Here is a 23,238-nt window from a genome sequence, read left to right as displayed (position 1 = left end):
AACATGGAAATAAGCACAGGAAGAAGACAATAAATTTTAAAACTTTGCTTGTCAGCAGCATATTGTGGGTTTTGGGGTTTTAATTTTTTTTCATTTTTTTATGCTGCGTATTGCTGTGACTAGGGTTCTCCTAGCTTTTGCCTTTCTGCTTTTAATTGAGGAGAAAATTAGTCCCTGTCAGTTCTGTTTTGTTCTCACATGCCTACCATCAAAACTAGAACCAAACTACTTGCTTGGTGGGAATGAGTGGTGGCTGCAGCAGAATCACACAGATTATGGCATATGTCATCAAAATGTTGCTGTGCCCAGTTTTCCTTTGAGCATTTTAGTAGGGACTGCTGGGTCTATCTTGTCTTCCTTTAGAGAAAAACAAAAGTAGTGTGGGGTATATGTAGGCTAATATTTTACTGGAACTGATGGTTCACTCATCCCATATCTAAAAAAAGTTTTAATGTGTATTAACTTCTGATTGTCTTGATAAAAAGGGCTAACTGATAAAAAAAAAAAAAATTGTCATCATCTCCCTCCCCTATAATTGCTTTATTTTAGATTCACTGATTTTTAAAGCATATTTCTTTTAGGTCTGGAAAGATGGTATTTGGACCAGCAAACCTAGGAGAAGATGCAATAAGAAACTTCATTGCAAAGCATCGCTGTAATTCTTGCTGCAGAAAGCTGAAACTTCCCGGTATGCAAAGTAAAGATTAATTTTTAATCTATGTATAACTTTATAAGTGCAACAAAGTAAAAGTGTAAGTGTGCTATAAAGGCAAGAACTGAAATTCTATTGATCTGAAGGATTCTGGTAGGCATAGTCTTCCTGTGCAAAGGCAGATATGAGAATACTGCTTTTTTTTCCTACCATCCATGTAAGAGTGAGAGCTCATCAACCTGATGTTGGCATTCAGTATGAAAGCTTCTTCCCATTGAATTGTTTCCCCTTCTTTGCTAAATGGTAGCCCATTTTTTCCAGGGTCATCACTACAGACAACATCTCCAATAATTTTTAGAATAAGAAAGAGTAACAATAGAAAATTCGTGATGCATTAGTTGGGGAAAAACCCACTGGACGCTTTCTGGCCCTGCTCCAGCCCCTATGTATGCTTAGTTGGATTCCCTGTTGTTCATGCTATATTTGGTAGAATGTGCTTCTGTTTGATGTATGGCAGATTTTAAAGACTGAAAGCCAAAATAGATTGCTTTCTGGATGACTTTTCAGCCACTGATGTTTCTTCTGTAGAGAAAGCTCCTTCCTTTCATTGCCTTCATGGAGTAATAATTGGTGTTTGATTCTGAAACAGAAACTGCAGTGTTACTGGTTTTAATTATTTTTCTCTGTGGCAGCTGGAGATAATACAGGGGAAAATCAGCTGAATGAATACAGCCAGGGAAGTTTCATTCATACGGGCTCACACCCCTGGTTCTCTCAACTCCCTGGTTCTTATTTGCCTCACTCCAGATTTTCTTCCTCCTGGAAACATCAAACAAACTGCCATCAGTTCTTGGGCTGAGCACTGCTCAAGATGTATGTGCTTTTCAAACATTTACTTGGCTGCATTGTTGAACTTGTTTTCTTGCCACAGATTTGAGAAGAAGTGACTACACATTGGAAACTGTTGGTCCGGCCTTCGAAACAGAAATGGAAACAAGCACCAAAGAAGCGGATAATGCAGACGAGCCTTCTGAGTATGACACACAGCTGTGAAGCAGAGCCCATGTGTTTGCATGCTTGAAAACCTGCCCCTTATCACTGCCAAAGGTCTGTCCAAAATCACAAAGTACAGGCGACTGAGTGCAGCATCTGTCTGCCCTTGCTGGACCCTACAAACAAGGAATGAGAAAAATCAGCCCTTCCATGCTCTTGTGCTGGTCTTTCTTGTACAGACCAATGAACTACTGGGAGCAGGTCACCCCTTAGCTGGGTAAACAGTCCCATCAGTGCCTTTTTTTTTTAATCATGGTTCCAAACTGTGTTTTCTTACGAAAACGACTGTGACAAGTTTATTTCCCAGTGGTTTGTTTCTCCTTCTGCTCTTTAGTAAATAAATGAATGTATACACGTGTGCAAATCATTCATTTTCAGTCAGAGCCCATTCAGCCCTGTGCTTACTTATTCTTGGGCATAGAAGGCTCTCCAGGAAATTGCAGAAATACTACTTTCTCTTTATTATTGATTTTGATTCAGAGACAAACCAAGAATATGTGAGCCATGAATTAATGGTTTAAACAGTACTCATGACAGTTAGACTGAAAAATTTTGTAGGAACTTCATCTTGAAATCTTTTCACATACCAATAAAAAGTTGTCCAATAAAGGAGCAGATTATTGGGCCCACAAGCATGGGATTTTCTCATTTTGAGTTGATGAAGTTGATTATTCTGTGGTCCTTAATACAAACATAAAGAACAACCTTGAATGTGACATTTGACTTTCAGGACCTGCCTTTCTTTATAATATTTTAGTTTCTGAATGATTTAAAGTTGCAAATGGAAGAAAGATTTTAGAAGTCACAAAGAATAATATGTTCCATTTGGTGTTTAACTTGTCAATGTCAGGCTGAACGTAGGACTGTTGCCTAACAGTGGCGCAATTATATTTGGCAGCATCCACATTTGTTTCTGTCGATGTCCTCTGATTACAGCTGAAGTTCAGAAAACAGAAAAATCAATCTGTGCAATACGATTTTGTAAAGATTGAAGTGTTCAGCAGAAATATTTCTAATACAACTCATGTTCTAATACAGATCACACCATTAAAGTGACTTTGTACTTTCATGTTGAGAGAAAAACCTAATATTCAAATGTCAGTCATTAGAAAATTTTATATTTGAATTAAAAAAAAAAAAAAACATTTCCACTAAAGCTGACAGTAAATTTTAAGGTGTAAAGGGGTTTTTTATTATGATTTTTTTTAATTAATTTTTTTAATATCATTAAAAAATAATGATATTATTTTTTATTATGATCTGTGATTGATTTGGTATATTTAGTAAATGTCTACATATACATTGGATTTGGGAGTTACATGCTCCCAGTTTTTATATTGATTTACATGTTACCAGTTTTTATATTGATTACGATATTGATGTTGAAGTAATCAGTATTGTAAACAGTCATTGAAGTAATCATCTACACAATGTTTAGCTGAGATGCCTTCAGTTTCTGAGAGTATTCAGAAGAGGTTCCTGTTGGTTATTTTTCCTTTTAAAAATAATTTTGATAGAAACCCCCCCATATTTTCCCCTATTAGATTATATTTTCCATTTTGCAAAATACATAGTTTCCTTTGGCTCCTTTTTTCTGGAAGCAAGTCAATATATCAGAAAACTTAGCTTGTCTGTGAAAGTGGTAGCTTGATTGCATCTCTGCAGACTGAGGGTGAATTTTGATCCATATGCCTGTAAGGTAGTAATTCTGCTTCCTGTGGTTATCATTTTAAAATCTGACTTTAGGGAGATATGTGCTTACATGAATACGTAAATACATTAAAGAAAGACCTTTCTTTAAAGGATCTCTAACTATTTGTATGCCTTTCAATTCAGTTAAGTTAAACGACACATAAATATGTCTTTAAAGTCAAAGACATTGTAACTCCTGCCCTGATAGTGTTGTTTTCCTCAAATGTTGCCATAAATTCAGAACACATATATATTATGCACAAAAAATAAACTCTGCACCAGGCTGGGCCTGAGCACCTTTCATTTCCTTACAAGTTTTGAAGGTCTGCACAAATCATGCTTCAGATGGTCTTTTCTTGACAGTGCTCCTGTTGCCCGCAAGAGTGGGTTTCATAGCTGATACTTGTTAGAATTCTTACGATGTCTAGATAGCTCAGTGTATATTAATCTTAGTCCCTCTTGTCAGTATCTGTCAAGGTACATACTACTTTCCAGTATGAAATTGGGGATCCTTGCAAGGTACTAATCTGTGTAGAAATGTAGTTTATTTAATTTTGTAGCTGTTTAGTTTTGTTCAGCATGACATATTAAGGGGATGAAACAAGAAAAGGAGGCATTTCAAATTGTACCACTGTATATTTTTATCCTTGCACTAGTTTTTCCATGCGTGGAGACACTAAGTTGAAAAACTCCAGTAATTCTCCTGGCATATTATGCCCCGCCTTTCTTTTTGCATTTTTTGGGAGTGCTGATTTACATGTCACTAAACTGTAAATTTAAGTACCTTTTCATAGTTCAGTAATAAATTATATTGAAAATAATTCGAAAAAAAGATATTTCTTTTGAGATCTTGGTGTCTTTCTTACTACAAATTTTATATATTCTTTCAATTGTCTGTTGATTTCTAAATACTGACCTTGGATTAAAGCATACGTCCACTGAATACATGAAAGAAAAACTAACAGCCTTTAATGGGGACAGCAGTAAGCCCCACTCACATTAAAATTGTGGTTCATGTGAAATGAAAGATGTGGAAGTCAGGTTCTTTCTCCAAGTGCTTGACAACTAGAGTGAAAGAAGAAATCTTGTGTGTCAAATCCAAGCATAGGGTTTTCTGATTATTAGCTTCAGTATTTGTTTATGCTGAAAAGGACATACAGGGATTTCTTTCATAATTCTGGTGGGTTCAGGAAAAAAAAAAGACCTGTTTACTTTGTTCAAATGAGTCAGGCAGTAAAGTTTTGAAAGAACAAAACAAAACAAAAACTCCACCAGAGTATTTATAAGCTCACATTTTAATATGAGCTTAAAAGAAGCTTACTTAGGAATTCAGTTGGGATTATCCGCAGCAAAATGTTTTTTTGGCATCTGCTGCATTGGAGATGTAGCTTGAACATAGGAAAAATATTCAGAAATTGAAAACCTCACACTCAGGAAGGCTTTTTTTTCCTTTTATTCATAGTTGTATTTGTGGTTATTCATTTATTATTAGTGCAATAAAATCAAAAGGGATATTACATGTGTTTTCTAGAAATGGATTTGTATTTGTTGCAGTTTTGTCAATCTATTTCAAAATTTCAAAAGAATAAAAGAACACTTTCACAATGTTTCTGTTCTTCATAAGTATAACATGAAATAACGTTTCTGAGCACTAAGGAAAACAGGTGAAAGTAACATACAGAGAATAATGCGGTCATTTTTATTTTTAATCTCAAAGTAATAAACATCTATTCTATATTTATCATATGGTTTCCAGCTTCTCTTTTGTTTTAGTTCTGCAGTAGCATTAGTTTCTATTCTCGTAGTCAATATACTTACAGCAAGAATACTTCTACACCTGTCTCATAAGTTAAAAGTTAATTTTACAGAAGAATAGATATATTAATTTACTTATTAGTTGTTCAATAAACCCTGGATTAATTTTTTTAGTTGAGATGCATGATCAATTCTTAGAAAACTTGGTAAATCCAATCACTGCTGCAGGTTTTAGAATAATAGATACCATTGCTGTAATATGACAGTCTTTTTTTTTTACTATAATTTTAGATCTCTGATGTGAAAAGCCTGTATAGCCACAAGTGTAAACAAGGAGTTATAAATGAATAGTGCCCTATTGACTTCATTGTCAAATCTGCTACATTTTATATCTCTTTTCCATTCTTAGGATGATGATGCCAGTCACTTTTCGCTGAAAAATTGTTCCCAGAGATTATGAAAAACATGCCTGGATTGACCTGGGCCTTCTCATCAACTGTGGTCACACCAGAGTAGTCAGTGCTTACCCTACTGATAGATCATTTGCACGATCTGTTACGCTTTTCAGCTTTTCTTTACTGTCTTTGTCATATTTTGACTTATCCTGGAAGGCAGTTTGGTCTCCCAATTTATGGTAACTACTGCTGGGGAAGAAAAATTTCAAACTAAAGCTAAGCAAAAACTACTTTCCTCTTTGATATTGAAGAGTGTGCAAACAGTTGTAATGCTCTGTCCATTTGCCTCCCTGGCATTGGTTCTGTTTGCAGAACAAAAAACAAACCAGTGTTTTAAAATACCCTGGGTCCATTTGGATGTTAATATTCAGTTGTGATAAAGTGCTTAAGGTTCAAGAAGAAAATCAGAAAAAAGTTCTGTAGGAAAGAAGTAACTTTGTTCCCTAAAGAAAGCCTGGCTGTGATCTTTGTGTCAAAGATTTAGGTAAATGGCTAAAACCTTCAATTTCTCAGGATGTCACTGAAAATAATATGATCTAGGTTTGACAATTTGCAGACAGCCCAACCTATGCATGGCTGGCAGAGGGGAGGAGGAGATGAAAGAGGAGGAGACTGAGTTGAGGAAGAGGAGGAGAGGCTGAGGCACAGAGAGCAGTCTCTGACTTATGAGCCTTCCTCCTGCTGTTTTTCCTGACTGACCTCTTGTCCCACAGAGATAGTGCCAATGTCATCTTGTTTCTGTGGTCTGTAGCAAGAGGCAGTAACATGTACTAAAACACATTGACACAGTGTACTCAGGTGGCCTGGCTTCAACAGGTGTCTCACTTGAATACGAAAAAAGAAATGCTTCTCCCCAGATGACTCCTGCTATGACATTTGAAGTGTAATGTGACCTCTGAAAATGTCTGAGCAGGAAACGGTTAGGGCAGCAACTGATCAAGGAGAGCAAGGGAGGTCCAGGGTGGTCAGCTAGGAATGGCCACATGTCCCTCTTGCTCTACTAAATGGATGTAAGGTTGGCCTAAAGTGACTGTAAAGAAATGTGGTCTGGATTAACTTCAGATGACCCCTGTGCATTAAAGGAGCCCAGCCTGACCCTCAGTGATTACTTGATGTAGCTAATTGGAATTAGGGTTAATATTAGATGACACATCTGCAGGTTAATTTGATCTGAATGGACTTGTTGAATGAAAACAAGAACGAGTGTAACCCTGGACAATTTACTGGGTGTAAAGCTGACCCCAGGCATTGAGCTTGGATGACCCCAAGCAGATCATTGGCTATTGTGTCCTCCCAAGGTGACTCCTTTAATCTAGCTAGCATGTTGACCTCAGATGAGCCTTGGGAAGTCAGTTGGACCTGGTGTGACTCCCATAAGTTATTTAAACTCATGTTTACTTGAACTGACCTGTGCCACAACCATGAGAGTTGACCTTAGATGACCCTGCAGTGAGAGTTGCATCTCAGATTGAACTCCGATGACTTCAGACAAGAGTCAAGGACTGTGACCTCTTAGCACCAAGTGAGAGGCAGGTTGACGGCCAATGACAAATCAAACAATTAACTGGATCTCAGGTTTACCTTAAATGACTTCTGGGCACGGAACAAAGGTTGCACTGACCTCACATGAACCCTATCAGCCTGTCTTGTTGACCTCAAATGAATCCTACTGCTTAAGTGGATACCAAACAGACTTTAAATATTTGCCCCTCCTCCAAAGGAGAAGAGTGGTGACTTTAAAGGACCTCTGTGAAGGTCAAGTGTATGTCAGGTCTGTCAAGGTCTCAGTATGTGAGATTGATCTCAGATGATCCTAGGCTCCAAACAAGAGCCTAGCTGACCTCAAACAACATCTTGTGTATACCTGGGTCTCATGATGATGCCAGATAAGCATATTTGACAGGTTAACTGGCCCCTCAGGTTCACCTCAGATGACCCTACAGCAGTTATTTAGCCTGCAAATTGATCTCAAACGACCTTCCTGAGAAGTGATGGTGACCTCCAGTGATCACAGGCCAGTTAATTGATTCTCATTTAACCTCTAGTGACCCCAAGCAGTTACTTGGATCTCATGTTCATCTCAAATGATATTTAGAGCCTCTAACTGTATTACAAGTTCATTTCAAGTGGCCTCTTTGGTGGAAATGGGGGCTGATAATTGGCCTAAGTGACCTCCTGTTGGACATTAAAGAGCAGAGTTACCTGCCTCAAACATTATTAAGGCCACAGAAAGGAGGAATTTGTGTCAGGAAGGTGCTAATTCCAGGCCTGGCAGAGGCAAAATCTGGTTAACACATGCTGGTTAATGCATTCGGACAAATTTTCCTCACAGTGACTGTGTGAAAAAAAGCAACTTCTCATACCTGATCATATCACTGATCAAACAAAGATCATCCCAAGTTACGGGACAGATGGCATCGGCAACCACCAACAAAGCTCCCCAAAAATGCCTCTGTGGATACTGGAACTTGGGCTGTGTAAAGACAGTGTTGTTGTCTGGGTGTTGGGACTGAAGGAGAGGTCAACAATGCTTGAGAAGGATGTATCACTGATAGTGGATACAAAAAACCCAGAATTAACGTCACAAGGACATTCGGCACAACTCCCAAGATAAGGGAGAAACTAAGAAAGCCAACTCAGCAACTGTGCTGAATCACTCTGGCTGGGTGAAAGGCAATTCCTGCAGGGGGATCTGCAACCACCAATTCACAGAACACCAATTCACAGAACACCAATTCACAGAACACCAATTCACAGAACACCAACCCAAGAAACCCACTGACTCAAAGAAGAGAAAGAAGAGAAAGACCAAGCATGTAGACTAATTAGCATAAGAAGCAAGGGAATAATTTAATCAATTGTAGCGGTTTGAGTTCGAAACCGGGCAGAAACACCAATTAAATGTAGTGGTTTTGATTCAAAATATTCATTATTTACTTATTTTCCTTCTGTGAGATAAGAATTAGGAGAAAAGCAAAGCAGGCACAAACCTTAAACAGTTGCAGTACAATGAAAGAGCTTTATTACTAACAGAATTAAAAGTAAAGAGAAAACAACAAAACAAAATTAAAGTAAATTCCACCCCCCCCCCCCCCCGCCCCTCCTTCCAGCACTTCTCTCCTTTTACCCAGCTCACATAAGGGATAACAGAACATGGGATGTTAGTCAGTGTTGCAGTTCTTGAAAAGTCTCTCTCTTATGCTTAAGGAAAAAGGGTTTTCCTTCAGTTGCACGTGGTTCCCAAACTGCCACTAATAGCAGACCCGCCCAGAAACAAACAGTCTGCTGTGTGTAGAACATGAAGAATTTCACAGTTCTTTCATACTACAAAACATGGGCCATCACATGGGGTTATTCATCTTTTTAAGGATGAGTTATTTTGGCCTGCACACAGAGGCTTTTTTTCGCCACAGGTCTCTAACAGCCTCTCACTACTTCTATATAGCCTGGCATAGGCACTCTTCATAAACTTCACAGGCACACGAGGATACTCCATCCCCCCATGTTCTCCAAATGGATTAAAGAGACAAACAGTTTGTGGTATTACAGTTTCTTACCACGGCATGCAAGAAGGTTTTTTAAGCTGCGCGCCAGAATCGCGGCACCGCCCTCTTTTCTCCCGTCGCCATGCTCAGCTCCGTCCCACAGGACTCACTTCTCTTTCTCTCTGACTCTGAAGCCGCCATGTTGAAGAGTGTTCTTGTTCGGGCTTTACGGTGGGGAAAGCCTCGCTCCCTCTGTGCTGCTGGCTGCGTGGTGTCCTCTTCAGTTCAGCACGAAGTGTGCTGGCTGCAGACAGGAGGCTCTGCCGGCTCCTGTTGACTCCGCCGGCTCCGCATGGAGAGGAGAGGGACCCGCCTGTCCCCAGAAGCCGCGCTGGATGGGTTTAGCTGTGAGCAGTCCATGGCTGGTTTGAGCTGCCTGCGGCTCTGGGACAGTCCCCCCCAGCGACCCAGGGTCCGTGTCGCAGTGTTGGGAAAGGGGGAAAGGGGCAGTGGCCCTGGCCCGGCGGGGCCGGGAGGCTCGGAGCCCCCTCACCTTCCAGCAAGCGAGCTCCGACCAAAGGGGGAAATCCCGCCTTTCTGTGCGGTTTAAATATGTAAATTGTGAGAAGCGTAATTGGTCTTAAAGACTGTCCATCAACTCAGGGTCAACCCAACACATCAATAGAAGATAGAATACTAATTAATATGAGAACTGTGTAGCTTGCCATCAATAAGGACTAATTCCTTTGTTTGCTAAAATATATAAATAGTGAAAAGATTTGATAACCGTTGGCAGACCTTGTATACTCAGCACCCCTTCCTGCACAGAACTTACGAACAGAAGAACAAACCAGATCCCCTGCACCACTGTGGAGATACTTACAGCATTTTACCGGCTACGCTCGTAGTTCAATGCCTTAGAAAGCCTCGGGCAGCCTAGAGAGGCAGCAATAGTAGCTGCAAATATGATACCACCAGCAGAAGCAAAGAGGGAGAAATATAGCTTTCAGCTTGCCTAATTTCTGCAATTAGAAGCTTTCAAACAGAAACAGAAGCAGATGTTCGCAGAAAGGGTTGCAAAGCCAAAGAGGGTGGGCCCCCTCTTGTGCCCTTCTTTTATTCAGAGAAGGAGAAAGGGGAGGACTGGGGGCAGACCCGGGGTGATTGGCCAATCAGACACTGCTAAAGAGTCTGAGTTACATTTGGGTTTGCCCCTGCTTGGAATAAAGGAGTCTAGAGCACAAGGCAGAGGCAAGTGTCTTGGGGAGGGGGAAGGGGAGGGGAAGCTCAGAACAGGCAGCAACACACCACCACTGAGAAGCTGAGGGTGAAGGTGGACCACTGGTTGCTGCTGTATCCACAGGAGGTGACTATATTCTGCTTGCACTATCTTGTTTCCTTCCCTCTCCCTCCCTTTCACTCTTTCCCCTATTCACTTAATATTACAAAATAAAGTTGGTATTGCTAAAACAGTGTTTGGTCTAGTTTGCACCTTAATTTGAGCAGTCATCTCTCGCTAATCAGATCATAACACCTCCAGATAGGTACTTGGCTCTCATGTTGATGTCAATTGACCTCAGGTTGCAAAAGCCTGAAATTACCTCTGGTGATCTAAATGGATCTCAGGCTCACTTCAATTGACTCCTATGCACCACACAAGGACTTTGTTAATTTCAAATAATCCTCTTGTCAACTGTTTGTATATCAAACTAATGTCAGATGACCCTGGAGAAAATATGTGGGATACTTTCATGTTGAACTGATACTCGGGTGGACCTCAAACTACCCCAGTGAAATTGACTGGATTGACTAGACCCTTAGATGTCAGGCAAAAAATAAGGATTGTGATTGACCTTACATGACTTCTTGTATAGATTTCCATCTCTGAGTTTGACCTGAGATAACTCCTGGTCAGGCAATGGGAATGTACTGACCTTCAATGACCTTTGTGCTGCTAATTACATTTCTCACTGACCTCAGATGATCCTTGTAGAGTAAATAACACCCAGGGCTATTCTTGGTTCATATAAACATAGATTACTTCAGTTTGTAAGTGTCTTTTGAAGTTCATCTAGTCCAACTCTCTGCACAAAGCATTTACAATTAGATGTCATTCATACCCTTTCCGAGGTAAATTTTGCTTTTTTTCCAACAAAGGAGATTTCACAACTTTTCTCAGCAACCAGTTCCAGTATTTGATCACTTTGGTTTTTAATATATTTAACTGTAATTTCCTTTGTTTCAACCTGTGTCCGCTGCACCTCTTGCCCCTACAAGACTCTGGCTACAATTTGAGCTGGCTTCACTCCTGCCTGTTAATTCATTTCTCGCTGCTGACAGCTCCGATTGCTATATCATGCTGCAGTGAGGAGGCAGGTCTGATATCACACCATGAAACAGAAGCTGTAGGTCAGGGTCTAACAAGGCATGGAGCAGCTGAAGACAAAACAGCAAGCTTGAGGGCCTCATCCCTCAAGATAAGTGACAGGGACCCCAAAAGACCCTTTGTCACATGGTTCTCTTCACAGCAACCTGACCCAAGTTACAGCTGCACTGTGTCAGAGCAGGTGCATCTTAACTGCTACAGGAGAGTGGAAAGAGACCACAGAGGCTGAGGTGCAATGGGGGCCCAGACACCCTATTCACCACAAAGTCACTCTCTTAATTCCTTTAGCTTTTTTTTTGACTTAAAAGTAGAATCACAAATCCTTTTTTTCACTAAAAACATCAGGCCATTTCCTGCAAAGCTGCTTCTAATCCAGCTGGCCTCCAGCCTGTACAGCTGCATGGAGTTAGGTCCATCCATCCCATGTGCAGGACTTCACTTTTGTCTCACCTAGAAATGCTCCTGCTCATCCCTTTGTTTTCCAGACTGTGTCTGTCAAATAGCTGACACATCATCTGCTTATCCCGATTTGTTATCCTACATTAACTGGTAAGAGCACACTCTGCCCAGTCATGATGGTTTGTCTATCTCTAATTTCACCCTATTTCTGACACATTTTGTAACAGCTCTAGATCCCAACTTATGTATTTCCCCAATGATATGAGCTGAGACCATGTGGCTGGGCCTGGGACCTGTGGACCTGAGGCAAACTGGGGCTATGGCTGACTTCAAACAACCCCTGAGTGGCACAGAAGGAGAGTGGTTTTCTGCAAAGGTCTATGGTGTGCCAAACTGAGGACAGCAGTTTACTTTGGGCCAACAAAACATGCACAGCACTTAAACTGAGAGAACTTCTGACTGGTAAATTGGTGTTGTATTCTTTTCGATATTCTATTTAAGAAGAAAGTAGAAAGAGAGCACTCCTGCTGGGCATGCGGGCTGATTTTGGCCATATTTAGCTCAATTTTCTTCAGAGTGGCTAGTATGAGGTTTTGTTTTGGATATGTGCTGAACACTGTGTTAATAATATGGAGGTGTTTTTGTCATTGCTAAGCAGGGTTTATACAGAGCCTTTTCTGCCTCTTGTACTGCCATACTGACTAGTAAGCTGGGGGTGCATGGGAAACTGGGATGAGACACAGCTGGGACAGGTGACCCCACCTGGCCACAGGGATGTTCCATTCCATAAGACATTACGCTCAGTATGTAAAGTGGAATGGGAAAAAGGAAAAAGGGAGGAACGCTTAGAGCTATGACATTTGTCTTCCCAAGTCACTGTTACCTGTGATGGAGCCCTGCATTCTTGATTGTGACCTGCCTGCCCAGGGGAAGTAGCAGATTAATTCCTCCTTTTGCTTTGCTTAAATGTTTGGCTTTTGCTTTCCCTATTAAATGGTCTCTATCTCAAGCCATGAGTTTTCTAACTCACTCTTCCAATTCTCTCCCTCATTCCACTGGTGTGGGAATGAGCGAGTAATTCTGTGTTGCTCGGTTGCTGGTTTATACCATGACAGCATGAATCTTGTCACCAAAACCCACAAAATAAACTCTGTCACCAGTTTGTTAGGTTAGGCAGTTGACATTATTCAATGTTGGGGTACATGGGAATTGTTCCACAAAACACGTACATCAGTTATCAAAACATTTAACTATTTATACATTTTAGCAAACAAAGGAATTGGTATTCATTGGCTTACAGGTTAAGTAGTTCATTAATTAGTATTCTATCTTCTGTTGCTCATTGATTTCACATTTCTCATGATAATTAGTCCACATCTTCAGTCATCTTATTATCTCTTTATTGGATAGGGAGAGTCTCAGTAATTGTTGGTTTCATCTCTGGTTTCTGTAATGTGTCTTTGTAGTTTATAAATTCTGCATTCTAGGTGTCCAGGTCTCAACAGAAGCAGGCAGCATAACTTCCTCTGTCTCTCCTGAGCGCTCCTTTGAAATTTCTTCCAGCTATTTCACTGGGATTGCTATCTTCCAGTCAATACCTGCTGTGAGTGCTGTAACTCCCATTAGAACAAGATCGTTTTCTTGACCAAACTAAACCTAAACTCTCTCTCAGGGGCAGTGACAGGATGACCCAATTGCTCTGGTAAAACAGAGAATCATCTACTATAGAAAAGAAAGTCCCTCTATTCAATGTTCCAAGTGTGACCAAAATACTAAACTACACATGAATGAATGCTTTACTTTGGCAAATATCAAAACATTCTCTCTGTCCTTTATGGAATGGTGTATTTCAAACAGAATCCTTACCCCTGGTAGGTCTGCCTATGTGACCTTCTTTTTGTCAAACCCTGTCCTGGTTACAGACAAAAGGGGTGAATCTTTTAGCACTGTCTGTTCAATACCACCCAGGTCACAGCTGGTGGTGTGGTTTTGGCAGGACAAAGACGGGGCCAGAAGCTGAAGTTTGCCATTTTGCGTGGCTCACTCTGGAGAATGTGTGGGACCAGGGTCAGAATCACATGGCTGCTCAGCACCAGGAGACCTGCAGTGGGAGAGTGTCCTGTGCCAGCCTGGAGAGCCCCAGGCATTGCTGCTCCAAACTGCAGAGACCTGCTGGGAGAACTCTTGACTGCCCTCAGCAGTGGGAGAGAGCCACCACACCAGGAGAGCCACAGTGCAGCCCAAAAACCCCAGCTGGAGCAGAAGCAGCTGAGTAACACTGCTGAACACAGCTGAGCAGTGTCTGGAGAAAACAGCGGGCAGCATGGCACAGATGACCTAAGCTCCCAAGGGGGTAGTTTTGTCCTAGTTCTTTGTTGGTTTTCTTTTTTTTTGGAAATGGGGAGATGAGGGGCAAAGTTTGGTGGCGCATACTCTTTTGTGAATAAAACACCCTCTCTCTTTTGTATACTGTTGGGTTTTTTTGCTAGTAGTACTGCTATGGATATTGTGATTTTCAGTAAATTGTTTTTCCAATTTATAATCTCTCCTAGTGTTCCTCCTTCATCAGAAGGGGCAGAGGAAAGGGAACAGCTTGAGTGGGGTTTAATCTTCCAGACTGGTTTTCAACCACTACAGACCCCTTAAATCTTAAAGGAGCAGCACATAAACATCCTTCCAGAGCATGAGGGTACCCTTCATTCTCCAGGGAACCTGCTTTAATTAATTAAACAAACATCCCAGCAAAAACAGTGGAGTGCCCATACTTCAATCATTTCAAGAACCTCTCACATGCTTGTTTGCCACATCTCATTCCTTCTTTCTTTTTTTGTCATTTTTCCTATGCTAAAATTGTTGTAAATAAGACTTAAGGATCAGTCTGGGCTCTTTCTCCATGTAAAGAAGGAGTAAAGAATAGTGCCCTTTGTTTGCTGCTGAAAAATACTAAAAATCTGATGTGCTCTTCATCACAGGTTGCATTTCAATGCTGAGGGAGGCAATTCCTGCACTCAGACATTAATGGTAGGACAAAGTGATTAAATTGTCTTCTGTTCTGGAAAGGTAAACAAGCTAAACAGCCACCTCTAAACTGAAATAATACAGAGGGTAAAAAAATGCATTTTCAATCAGAAAATTATATCGATATTGATAATAATATTAATAGCATCTGGCAAAGCTTAACCTCTTCATTGGACCTCTGTTTATTTGAGAGTTAAGCTTTTTGGTTCTGTTTTTTTAGGATCAGTCACATAACTTGCACAGCAGTTGCAGTTGGTTTCCAAATATGTGAGGCTGGACTTGAATTATGAGAAAACAGGATGACTTTTTTTTGCAAATCTCATATCCTATAGCTTCTTGGCACCACATCCACTCAGCACTGTTTACACAACCAAGTACTCCAGTAACATGAGTTTAGATTCTTTTTTGTTTTCTTATAAATAAGCAGACTCAATGGCACAGAAAAAAGAAAAGAAAAAAGAAACAAAAAACCAGAAAAAAAATTCCTGTTCCAATGGTTTTCGGAGACTCTTATGCCTGTTGTTAATAAATTAGATTATAAACTGCAAATTTGGCACCTATGTTTTGCTACATTTGGGTACAAAGCCCTTCTTCACAGATTATTCCACCCACCTGTCCATGCATAGCAAGAAAGCCCGTGGCTCAAGGGCTTGTGGAAAGAGAAACTGTGGAAAGGAAATAAAAGGTTTCAAAGAGATCCCAACTCTCTTCTCCTCTGAAAATGTAAATCGAGGGTGCAGAAGTGGCATCCAATTACATCATGCAGGATCCATGAAGATGATGATGAAATTATAGACTGCGCAGGTGCCAGCTTTCCAATTAAGATACTGTAAAACCAGCTACCTTTAACAAGCATATGTGTTAATTAAAAAAAAGAGAAAACCAAACAACACCCCCCAAAATATCACCCATTCCCAAGCCTCAAAACCAGGCCAAAACCAAAAATCCTTATAGATGTTTACTATCCAGTTGAGGAAAAGACCAAAAAAAATTGGAAAGATTAAGAAAGCAAAGTGTGTGGGAAGGAGAAAGGTGAAGATCTTTTATTTCCAACCCTGCAACATTAGGAAGGACAGCCTTGCAGTTAGCTAATTCCCAAACCGTTATCCTGTAAGCCTGCTGTTTCACACAGGGACATGCTAAAGTAAGTCTTCTGATGTGGTGACAAAATTTCTGTAATGGCTTAAGGAATCAAGTATTTGTATTTTCAGATTACTGCAGCAGCTTTCAAAATGGGGCTACAGAGGTGGGGCTTTTTGAACAGCTGAAGCTCATTGCTTGGCTACTGAGCTCTGAAATGTGATGTATAATACACAAAATAAGTAGATCCCCGTTGAGGAGCAGCTGGTAGGTGTGAAGAGTCTATTTTCTTTTCTTTTGCAGAGCTACATCTGTTACTAGAGCGTGCCTGAAGCTGAGAATACAGATGCAATAGTTAAGGCAAGTTTAGATGCCCTGTGAGGACATGCCTGTAGTTTGAATCCAGGCTGAGGTCCCAGAAGGACTGAGATTTTGACAGTCTTCTTGATTCTGGTAGTACTCTCCAGGGCCCTATGACTGTCACAGCTTAGCAACTGCCTCTCAGTGATTCTTGATGTTTGGAAATATTACATCCCCTTCCTCTCCTTGGAAGATCAGAACTTCCCTACAGATTGCAAAATGGCTTATAGAACTGCATGAAGCCTGTTCTAAATATTGTCAGTCTCTACAATTTTCCAAGCTCAAGCTTAAGCAAAAATGTTTTCTATGCATGATGCTCTTTGAATCCATCTAATGAGGAGAGAACTCTAGATGATCACTTCTTATTATAAATATTTTTATATATTAAAATTTATTAGATACTGTATTCCTTTTATTTTTCTATTTTGAATTTGCAGTTCCATGCACTCTACTTCATTAGCTAGTGTAAAGTCCAAAAATGCAGACACTAAGTAGTTATTTCTGGCACTGTGCCCTCTGTTCAAATGATAAGGCAAAAGGAAATATATACTTTCACCTCTTTCTGTTCTAGGCCATGTTGAATTGGAACATCCCATGAAAGAGACTCTTTTTTGTTTATCTAAGTTCTGAATTCCAGTTCCCACCTATATGTTGAAGTGAGGTCAGTAAAAGTATTATGGCACCAAGCTCCCATGCTGGCTCTATGATAGCTTTTCTTTGAATTTCTCCATTATCTGAACAGCTCTGTTTACCAAACCTATTATCCTTCCCCCTTGGTTTTCAAGCTGAGAAAGCAAAAGCAGCTTCTTTAATGGCTCACAGATTGATAATTAACAATTTACATGTCCCTTGTAAAAGCAAGGGAGCAAAAGAACTGTTTTTGGACAGTAAAAATACTGGAGAGAAGGAAGTGGGAGTCAACTTACGTTATTAAGTTGTACCGCTTCATTAATTACAATCTATCTTTTATCGCATTGCTCAAAGCCAAATCCATTCTATTTCTTGGGAATGAGTTAGATTAAAATCAAGTGCTCGTAATGCATCTTTGACATCTGGCCTAGCAGCTGGCTATCACTAATATTGCTCTTTAGAAATGTCAGGAACCACATTTACTGTGACCATTCTAGCCCTTCTGATTTAAGCTACTGTAGAGGGCAATGAATTACCTTAAAGGAGCTCCTCTGCAAAGTCCTAAGTTTTATGCTGGATCCCCTGCCAGCCTCACCACTTCATGGGTATGAACAATCATACAATTGAACTGATTTGACTTTGCTGCTCCTGGAGTTTCATTGCCTTTAACCTTGGGATGTAATGATGGTAACGCCATGCTAAGTGCCTCTCCTACCTGGGTTTGTCTGCTCAAGTAGGGCACCCATTCTTGTTAGCTGAAAACTGCACTGATTTGCAGTGAGAGGCGGAATAGATTGAGCATGATTAATACCACTATGAATGCACCTATTTTCTTGCAAGACTTTGGAAGGTGGCCATCATCCAGACATATTTATTTCTTTATTAATTGTAAGCTTATGACTAAAAAAGGCTGGGATTTTTTCCCCCTCAGTAACATCAGCCTAAAGACCCTGCTCCCTCCTGTCTCCAGACAGACTTACTTGAATATGGACTGCATTAAATTTGGAGGCAATTGTTCCCCTCTAATGAAGGTGCAGTGAGAGGGGAGTTTTCTCTTCCTAGCAATGAAAGGTAAAGGAGTTAGGATTGGTCAGTGAAACTGTCCATCCAACAACTGGGAGGACAAATTAAGAGTCCTCGGCTTTCCAGATACTCTGTTGCCTACCTTATTTCCCAGCTGTTTTCCAGCACGTTCTCACGTTATCTGCTTCTGACTGACTGACTTGGAAAGAATCTAGGGACTGGGATGAGTATGAACAGAATGGCAGTTTAAGAGTCTTTATTATGCTTTGGCCATTCTCAGACTGAAGGCTTCTAACAGAGGCATCAACTTCCTCCACAGATGTTGTGGTGAGAAGAGGCCATGGCTTGGAGCCACAGGAACCCATTATTATGCTCTGGTTTTCATCAGAACTGCTGCTCATTGGGGCACCTGCAAGGGCATTATATACTCTAGGAGGGGCCTCCCTTAACACAGTGCAACCTAAAAGCTGGCCTTTCCTAGCAAATCTCAGTGAGAGATGAGGAAGGCTTTGCTTTGTCAGCCTGAGACCCACAGGTTAAGATCCAGGTATTAAAAGTATTACAGAGATGTCTCTACCAAATTAAAGTGCAAATGAGACCATATGCTGAATCAGTAAGATTTATATTTAGCAATAAATGTGAGGCAGAGAGTGAGACATAGAAAGAAAAAGAGAGGGCAGGGGGAGAGAAAGAGCGTGACAGAGACAGAGTAAGATGGAAAACTATCACCACTCTCTGGATCCTGATGGTGTCAGTCTTGATCCCTTGGGGTTGGGGGAAGCCCAAGAAACAGAGAGACCACCAGGTTTATATTTGTTCGCATTTAGGTGAAAAAGTCCAGGTACCTCCTGTGGGGCAGGGAGTTTTACAGTAGATGATGTTAATACTTTGGATCACAGGACACTTCAGGAACCTTTGATGGTTTGTGACATCTTCAAAGACATTACAGCTGCCTCTTACATCAGCAAAGTTCAGTCAATTATGGCTCATTAGCAGGGATGAATACCTTCAGGCTACATGTGAATGTTCTGGTACTTCTCCAGAGGGGAGTTTTCTCAGCTGAGCTACTTGTGGACAAGACTTGATATCAAGCTCTACCCCACCTTACAGGATTTGCCGCTCATCAGCCTCTCCGCTTATCTTGTTCAACACCCAGCTGTAGCCTCCAGTAAAGGGTGTGCACCCTCTCTGCATCTGGGTGGTTGAGTGGTTGATCGTTTAAGCCATTAACCTCTTAACAGTCCAGTCTCTCACACCATGTGTTATAGGGACCATCACATATTCACCGCCACATTCCCACATTTAATAACACCCAGCAGTAGATGCTGGCAACCCAAGAGATTTGAATGCATACAGCTCCCTATGTCAAAAGGTTATGACCAGAGACAAAATTCTCTCATTGAAGAGAACAATGAAAGACATGTTGATCCAAAAAATGCAAATCCACCCTTCCCCACTGAGAGAGCATGCCATGTTGGAGAACACAAAATCATAGAATCATTAAGGTTAAAAAAGATGTCTAAGATCATTGAGTCCAGCCAATAACCCAGCACTGCTGTGCTCACCACTACACTGTGTCCTCAGGTGCCACATCCACATGCTTTTTAAGCACTTCCAGGGAAAATGACTCCACCACTTGCCTGTGCAGCCAATGTCTGATCACCCTTTCAGTGAAGAACTTTTTCCTAGTGTCAAATCTAAACCTCCTATGGCACAGCTTATCGTCATTTCTTCTCATCACTTCACTTGTTACTTGGGAGAGGAGATTAACTCCCACCTTGCCACAAGTTCCTTTCAGATAGTTGTAGAGAATGATAAGGCCCCACGTGAATCTCCTCTTCTCCAGGCTAAACAGCTCCAGCTCCCCAGGCTGCTCCTCAATGAAGTGACAAACATGGGGGAGGAAGAACAGTGTTGTGATTTATTCAGGAATGTTACACAGTGTCCCAGTGGCACTGATGAGTCACTAAGCCTGTAGCTGACTGAACTCCACGACTCTGACAGCAGTGTGTTAATTCTGGAATTTACCCAGATGTTTCTAAGGGGATCCATCCATACGTTCTAACTGGGCTGCAGCATGTGCATGGAGGTATTCAGCCAGATGGGGTCAATTTTTCTTCCAATGTTTCTTTTAGTTTCAGGTGAATGGTGCTACAGAATCCTATCTTTATGGGCTATCAGGGGTGCAGTAGGTGACTATGAAAACTACTTACTGATGTAGTCTAAATTTCTTAAATAGTAAAACTTAATCCAGGGTCAGTGATGGCTGTCTCAAGGCCTTGTATTTACTGCTCCCTTCCAAGGCTAAAAAGCATTGCCATGAGGGCAATAACAAAGGCCAGCACTCCAAAAGGCTTGTGTTTGATCCATGGGCTGGAAATCCCTGCTTAATCCACAGTTCTCAATAGCTAAAATATGTGCAAAGGATCAGCATATGTGATTGCCACTATTTGCTGCAGAAGGAGAGGGTTCTTGTTAATAAACCCCTTGCAGCAAATTAGAGAAAATGACACTGAATGATCAGTTTTTGTAAATATACATGTAGGGCTTGTTGTAGAACAATTCAGTTGCAAATGAAAACAGGTATTTAGCAATTTGGGTTATTATTACCTACAGTAATATAACCACATGGAAGCACTGCAATATCAAAGTGTAATAACATCACCCAAGGTCATGCACATGGGAAAATAAAGAAAGAGAGAAAAAAGGACAAGAGTACAAAGACCTCACTCCCTGTAGGCCCCATGACAAGACTTGGTTGTGCAGCCCTGGTCAAAGTGGTGCTCACAGGCCAAATCTATCAGGTGGTGGGGTAAGTCTCAAAGAAGTGGTGTAGAAATGTCACACATGAAATCCCTATTTGTGCTTGATCTTTGCATATTAAGTGCTTTAATTAATTAATTTTGAGTTAAATATTTTTAAACTGAATGTTAAAATTAACCCATCAGCCCAGGTACAAAAATCCAGTTCCATGATCAGTGTTTTCAATTGTTCAAAATAGTTTATTAAGAGAGTTGCACCCTTCCCAATTAAAAATTCCCTAATTAAAAATCACCAACTTATGCTCCCATTTCAAACTTCAAACCACTTGTACACCATAAGAGTTACCTTTCCTGTGTTTACTGTATACTTTTACAAGTGTTTTGAGATGTGTTGGATGTATTTTAATACTTTTTTGTAGGTGGTTTTCACTGGCATTCTGATTCCAAGGCCAAAAAAAAAAAAAACAAACCCCACGCAGTCAAATAGCCAGCAGCTATTTTTAGCCACAGCCATTACTCTGCAGGCAAGCTCCAGGGCAACCTGAATACCTGAATTTTAATGAAGTTCCCTTATCCCTATTCCCTTTTAATGTAGTTCCCTTATCTCAACCAATACCACCCCCCCCACCCCCGACAACGATGAACCATTGGTGGACGGAGATGATCCATCAAAGGGAAAGCACCAATCGCTTTGGACCGAAGGGGCGGGCTGTGGGCGGAGCAAAGACACTATAAAAAGGATGAAACATAGAGGTGGGGTCTCTTTTCCCCTCTTGCTCTCTCCAGACTAGCTGTGGGAGACGTTGGTGCTGGGTGTTAAAAGCCTACTCCTATTAAGGAGCCTTTAGTAATTTTTTTTGACTTTGGACCAGCTAAAAGTCAGCCCAGCACTGCAAGTTCTTTTTCTCTACCTGAGGTCCAGTGCTGTCTCAGCCAGAAGATCTCAAATCCCTGCGCTCCTGGGGCATACCATCTACTGAGCTATAGGATCCCAAATTTTTATATTTTTCTAATTTCTGTAATTTTTCAATTTTTCTGTTTTCAATAAATTAATCTTTTTAAGAGTTGTCTCATTTCTCACAAGAAACATCCCAGGGAAAATCTGCAGAACACACTATCTATTGGGTTTATATTAACCCAGGTTCAGGTGGGAAGGACCAGGTAGCTCCCCATGGTGGGCAGCTTCACAGTGGATGATGTAATATTGTGGATCATGGGACACCTCGGAAGTCCTTTACACCTTCTAAGACAGCACAGCTGCCGATCACACCAGCTCAGTTAGGTCAATTATGGCCCACTATGGCCCCATTGGCAGAGATGAACACCCTCAGGCCACACATGAAGGTCCCAGCACTTTGAGAGGGGAGGTGGAAAAGCCCCAAAACACAGTGGTTTGTGCAAGGGAGGATAACTTAGCATGACAAGAGGCACCATCCTGTCTCCACAGTATCCATCTTTTATCTCAATCATAGCCCATCTTTCACTCTCTGTCTTATCAGATCAGAGATTAGCCATTAAATACCCAGCAGCTCACCTCCTCCATTTCAACAAAGCACACAGCCTCCAGTAACTGCAAGAATGTTTTGAGTCATTATCCCTCAGCAGTTCAGTCTCTCACAGTGATGAGGGAAGATAATGAGGTAAAAAAATTTCCCCCTGATCTGAATGATTCTTTGGCATCACACCAATCTTCAAGATGTATGGCCAAAGGCAGATGAGTAATAAAATTAATCAAACAACCTTCAAAAGATAGAGATGTTCTTTTGTTCACTCTGTGAGTTCGTGCAACCACTATCTGGAGACTGGACTTCAGTGGGAGGTTTTAGCTTAAAAAATTGAATTTATGCAGAAAATCTTGAATGTTTGGTAGCAGACATAAACACGTTCTAGCCTGCCATTATGTTAATTGACACTTATAAGTCAGTATGCATTTACTTAAGTAAACTTATATTCATGAGGATTTTCTGTCCCCAGTTCCATCACCATCCATTAAATCTGCTGATTTCAGAGTAAATATGGGTTAGTACTCCTGTAGAAGGATAGCTCTTGACTCAAGTATGTCAACCTTTCCTTGTTTTTCTGCCATTTCTATTATTCTGCAGTTTACTTACAAAGGTTTTCTAAGGGAATCCAAAAAACTGAATTGTTATTGTTTTTAAAACTCAGTAAACTCCACAGTGATGATGTCTGAGGCTTATTATTGAATGGGTACTTTTTCTACTTAATACTGGAAAACCACAATTTGTCATGGAATAAAATGGGCCTCTTCAATGGGAAGCACTCCTACCTCCATTGCTTTGCTGGACACAGGATGAAATAAACATTTTTACTATGAGTTGAGAGTAACGTGTCAGCATCTTTCTATGTTGCAACACTGCTCTGTATTGAAACAAACATTACAGCAGCTCAGAGATCCCAGTTCAACACAGTATTGGAAACAGGATCTCTTGAAAAACAGCCTAAAAAGATACTGGCGAAAGCTTTTAAT

General features: G+C 40.8%; 1 protein-coding gene across 1 annotated transcript in view; it reads left to right on the top strand.

Moving 5' to 3' along the window:
* Positions 1-5,141, top strand: part of TRPM6 (transient receptor potential cation channel subfamily M member 6) — an 86,600-nt gene extending 81,459 nt beyond the window's left edge. Inside the window, exons 38-39 of the mRNA XM_039567576.1 lie at positions 582-688; positions 1,584-5,141. Of these exons, the coding sequence (XP_039423510.1) occupies positions 582-688; positions 1,584-1,705 (229 nt within the window). The 3' untranslated portion in view covers positions 1,706-5,141. The remainder of the gene's footprint in view (positions 1-581; positions 689-1,583) is intronic.
* The last annotated feature ends 18,097 nt before the right edge of the window (positions 5,142-23,238 follow it).

Source organism: Corvus cornix, chromosome Z (genome assembly GCF_000738735.6).
Source record: "Corvus cornix cornix isolate S_Up_H32 chromosome Z, ASM73873v5, whole genome shotgun sequence".
In the NCBI taxonomy this organism is placed as follows: Eukaryota; Metazoa; Chordata; class Aves; order Passeriformes; family Corvidae; genus Corvus; species Corvus cornix.
The sequence above is the reverse complement of the archived record's forward strand: the minus strand, read 5'-3'. Positions and strand labels throughout refer to the sequence as shown.